Source organism: Sus scrofa, chromosome 3, assembly GCF_054392235.1.
Source record: "Sus scrofa isolate SSC_HxYL_T2T_F1_AM1 chromosome 3, Sscrofa_HxYL_maternal_Yorkshire_Landrace_v2.0, whole genome shotgun sequence".
NCBI lineage: Eukaryota > Metazoa > Chordata > Mammalia > Artiodactyla > Suidae > Sus > Sus scrofa.
In genome coordinates, this window is record NC_139385.1 from 17755322 (window position 1) to 17760141 (window position 4820).

At 47.3% G+C, this 4820-nt stretch overlaps 1 protein-coding gene across 1 annotated transcript; it reads left to right on the forward strand.

The window, feature by feature from the left end:
- Positions 1–1927: 1927 nt before the first annotated feature.
- Positions 1928–4091, forward strand: SEPHS2 (selenophosphate synthetase 2; the record flags this gene model as incomplete). Its single annotated transcript, NM_001093735.1, is given in 1 exon segment — positions 1928–4091. A coding segment is annotated over 1 exon segment (1356 nt). The 3' UTR covers positions 3359–4091.
- Positions 4092–4820: the final 729 nt, after the last annotated feature.

Genomic DNA, 4820 nt, shown 5'->3' on the forward strand with positions numbered 1-4820 from the left:
AGATCCCACATTGCTGCGGCTCTGGCGTAGGCTGGTGGCTACAGCTCTGATTAGAACCCCTAGCTTGGGAACCTCCATATGCTGTGGGTGCGGCCCTAGGAAAAACAAAACAAAATAAAAAGAACAAAGACAATACAATGAAAAAAACCTCCTATCCCGTACCCATCTCATTCCCTCCCCAAAGGCAATCAAAATCACCAATTTCTGGTGAGGATCCTTCCAGAAATATGCTTCTGCATGTATTTCCCCCCTTCGCAACAAATAGTAGCATTCTATACACACTGTTCTGAAGTAAGTTTGTGTCTCTTAACAAACATCATAGGCAGTATACCTGGTGGTCTTTGGAGCAGATTGCCTGGATTCATATCCAGCTCCCCTCCAAACTGGCTGTGGGAGTTCCCCTCACGGCTCAGTGGTTAAGGAACCCAGCTAGTATTTACGAGGATGTAGGCTCAATCCCTGGCCTTGCTCAGTGGGTTAAGGATCCGGCGTTGCCGTGAGCTGTGATGTAGGTTGCAGATGTGGCTCGGATCCCACGTTGCTGTGGCTGTGGTATAGGCCACAGCTGTAGCTCCAATTAGACCCCTAGCCTGGGAACCTCCTTATGCTCTGGGTGAAGCCCTAAAAAGACAAAAGACAAACAAACAACAAACAAACAAACTGGTTGTGACTTTGTATAAAAGTCATTTAATCTCTGTGTGCCTCATATTCCTTATCTGTAAAGTGTAGAAAGAATCCTAATGTAGCAGGTCTTTCGGAGAATTTAAAATAGTTAATACACCTAAGACATTTAGAATTGTGCCCATTAGAACTGTAACTATTATCAATATAACCACATCAAGGTTTTCTCATTCTTTTTTACAGCTGCCTGGTAGTCTATTATATAGATACCTCACAGTATTTTAATCATAATTAATAAACATTTAAGTTGTTTCCAGTATGTCAGTGTTACAAACAGCACAGTAATAAATTACTATCATTTTGGAATCACACAGGTGAGTACATCTGTAGGAGAAAGTTCCAGAATTGAAACTGCTGGGTGAAAGGTATTACCTGCAGTTGTAATTTTAATGAATACTGGCAAAATACTGCCCTTCATGTATACATCACAGATTCTCATATATATTAACTTAAAGAGATACAGAAACTTGAGAATAGAAGAGACCCAAGTAAGCTACTTTTTTGTCCAGATGAGTCAGCAGAGGCCTAGGAGAAGTAACTCTCACAGGAAGTTAGTGGTGGAAACAGCACCAGACTCCACGTAGGTGTCTGGATTAGAGTCCTAAAATACTTTTTTTCCCCAATTTTGTTGAAGTATAGTTGATTCACCATGTCGTGCAGAGTCCTACTTCTTTAAAAGTCCATGTTAACATTCCATTATTTTGATGCTGCAGTCTGCCATATAAGCTGGTAACTTAATCTTTAATTTCTCACTATTCTTTCTGATTTTTCTCCCTGGGCAGTTTTCCTACCCTAGATTGATCATGTGCACTAAGCCGAACTTTGGACAATTCCGTCTGGCTTGAGGTGTGCCCAGTGACCGATCTTTCCTCAACTTTGAAAATGCTGGAGTTAATAGCAAAAAAAAAGGAAAATGCTGGAGTTGGTCAAATGCCTCTAGAAGAACAGAGTTCTGCCAGTCACTCCCAAGAGAGCATTTAAATTACATCAAGGGAAATGAACCAAAGCACTCGCTGTGTAATCTTGCCCAGACCAATTTCGCAAGCTGGTGGTTAATTTGTAATACCTCTTTTAGACCAAAGGAAGCCCGCCTCCTGGTGGCAAAGTCATTGGCTGGTGCTGCTGTCAATCACCCTTGGTATAAATAAGGGAAGCCGCCAGCCCCTCCTTTAGGACCGCTGGAGCGCGTGGTGTCGCCGCGCGCGCTGTGCCGGGGAGACCCTCTGCGGTAATATCTGACCGTTACTCCGTATTAACTGGAGTCGAAAGTAAACGGGACCTCTCCTCCTCTCTCTTTTCCCCTCCCTGCCGGGCAGGCGTGATGGCGGAAGCCGCGGCGACGGGCGCCGGCGGAGAGATGATGGCGGCGGTGGCGGCGGGTGAAGGCTGCTCGGGCCCGGCGGGCTTGTCTCTAGGTCGGGGCTTCTCGGGCTACCGGCCCTTCGAGCCCCAGGCGTTGGGCCTGAGCCCGAGCTGGCGGCTGACTGGCTTCTCTGGCATGAAGGGCTGAGGCTGCAAAGTCCCCCAGGAGACGCTGCTCAAACTCCTGGCGGGACTGACGCGGCCGGAGGTGCGGCCCCCTGTGGGCCGGGGCCTGGTCGGAGGCCTTGAAGAGGCGGCCCAGGAAGCCGGCCTGCCGGTGAGGGCGGAACCCAGCCCAACCTTCCCAACCCTCGGCATTGGCCTGGACTCCTGCGTCATCCCCCTGAGGCACGGGGGCCTGTCCCTTGTGCAGACCACGGACTTTTTCTACCCCTTGGTGGAAGATCCCTACATGATGGGGCGCATAGCTTGTGCCAACGTGCTGAGTGACCTCTACGCCATGGGCATTACTGAGTGTGACAACATGTTGATGCTCCTCAGCGTCAGCCAGAATATGATTGAGGAGGAACGAGAGAAAATAACCCCCCTCATGATCAAAGGCTTTCGGGATGCCGCGGAGGAAGGAGGGACTGCAGTGACTGGCGGGCAGACGGTGATAAACCCTTGGATTATCATCGGCGGAGTGGCCACTGTGGTCTGTCAGCCAAATGAATTCATTATGCCCGACAGTGCCGTTGTTGGGGATGTGCTGGTGTTAACCAAACCCCTAGGAACCCAAGTCGCCGTCAATGCCCACCAATGGCTGGATAATCCTGAAAGATGGAATAAGATAAAGATGGTCGTCTCAAGAGAAGAGGTAGAGCTGGCCTATCAGGAAGCCATGTTCAACATGGCTACTCTAAATAGAACCGCTGCTGGCTTGATGCACACGTTTAATGCCCACGCCGCCACAGATATCACGGGCTTTGGCATTCTGGGACACTCGCAGAACCTTGCAAAACAACAGAGAAATGAGGTGTCCTTTGTCATTCATAATCTGCCGATCATCGCCAAGATGGCTGCCATCAGCAAGGCCAGCGGCCGCTTTGGGCTCCTTCAGGGAACCTCCGCAGAAACTTCTGGGGGGTTACTGATTTGTCTGCCAAGGGAGCAAGCAGCTCGCTTTTGTTCAGAAATCAAATCTTCAAAGTACGGAGAGGGTCACCAAGCCTGGATCGTGGGCATTGTGGAAAAGGGAAACCGGACAGCCCGGATCATTGACAAGCCTCGAGTTATTGAGGTCCTACCTCGTGGGACCGCTGCTACTGCTCTTGCTCCTGAGAATTCCAGTGCCTCCTCTGAGCCTAGCTTGTGAAATGGAATAGCAGAGGTTGTTTGGACTGTAGAGCCTTTGAACAAAATCATGGACAATTCTCAGGAGTTACTTTTAGGAAGAAATTTCCAAAGAAGGCTGCCTGCATAGTAGTTCCAGCTGTCTTTTCTAGGTGATTTGAATCGGCCCATCAAAAGCTGCACATTCCAAGGTCAGAAGTAACATTTTGGACTTCCATTGGGTAGGTCTGTTAATCTCTTGAGTGGAAGAAGAACAGAAAAACCTCTCTTTCCTCTTTCCAAGAGCAAGATGAGGCTTCTCGGGTCTGAGAGATTTTTCTTGGCACAGGGTTGACTGATTTCTGCACAGGGGATGAGATTATTAAAATTACATAGACACCAAAAATAAATTGCAAAATGGAAAACATTTAGATCAGAAGCAAATAAGTTTGGACCAATACTGTTGACAAACCTAAATTGTTCAGGGAGAGATTAAAATGCAATGTCAAATTCCTTGTTAGATTTCTCTGAAATACTGGCTCTTTCCTGCTCTGGACAAGAATTGAGCAGCTTGTCCAATGACTGGGAAAGGAGGACTTCCAGCCACCTTACTTGGTCTCTGTTAATGATGTTTCTCCCTCTAAACCCCTTCAAGGACTGGGAGAGGCAGAGCAAACTCCAGAGTCCAGGCCTTGGTGGACATTAAATCTTGTGCTGAAAATTCCTGGTGATTTAATCCATAAAGTGATTTCTAGTGAAATAAATAAAGATTTTGTTGAAAAATTCTTCTGGCTAGTGTTTGGATTCTTGGAATCCTAAACCTCTGACAGTCTTACAAAATGAACCAACAGATACATTTAGAGTTGACAGCCAAGGACTGAAGACAGGCACAAACCCCAAGAACTAGAGGGTGGGAGAGGAAATAGTGAGAGAAAAGGTGTCAACAATTCTTAAAAGATAGAAAGGAGGTGGAAGAGGGGTAACTGACTTAAAAGAACAGAGGAGGCCGAGGTATAAATACCTTCAGAGTTGGGGAATACTGGAGTTCTCGTGGCTCAGCGGTAACAAACCTGACTAGTATCCATGAAGAGGCGGGTTTGATCCCTGGCCTTGCTCAGTGGGTTAAGGATCTGGCATTACCATGAGCTGTGGTGTCAGTTGCAGACACGGCTTGGATCTGGCAATGCTGTGGCTCTGCCATAGGCCAGCAGCTGAAGCTCTGATTGTCTCCTAGCCTGGGAACTTCATATACGGCTGGTATGGCCCTAAAAAGACAAAAAACAAAACAGAGTAGCAGAATACTAACAGGAAGCGAGGGGATATGCTACAGATATACTAAGGAAGCCGGGGGTGGGGAGGGTCAAAGGTGGGGGAAAAAAACAGATGCTGGTTAAAAGTTTAGGCACAAGGTAATTAGTTAGATTTTTGAAGTTCTCAAACTTCTCCCTCATGTCATATAACCAGATGACTGTCTCTCACCTCTGTAGATAAGGAGGTTTATTTTC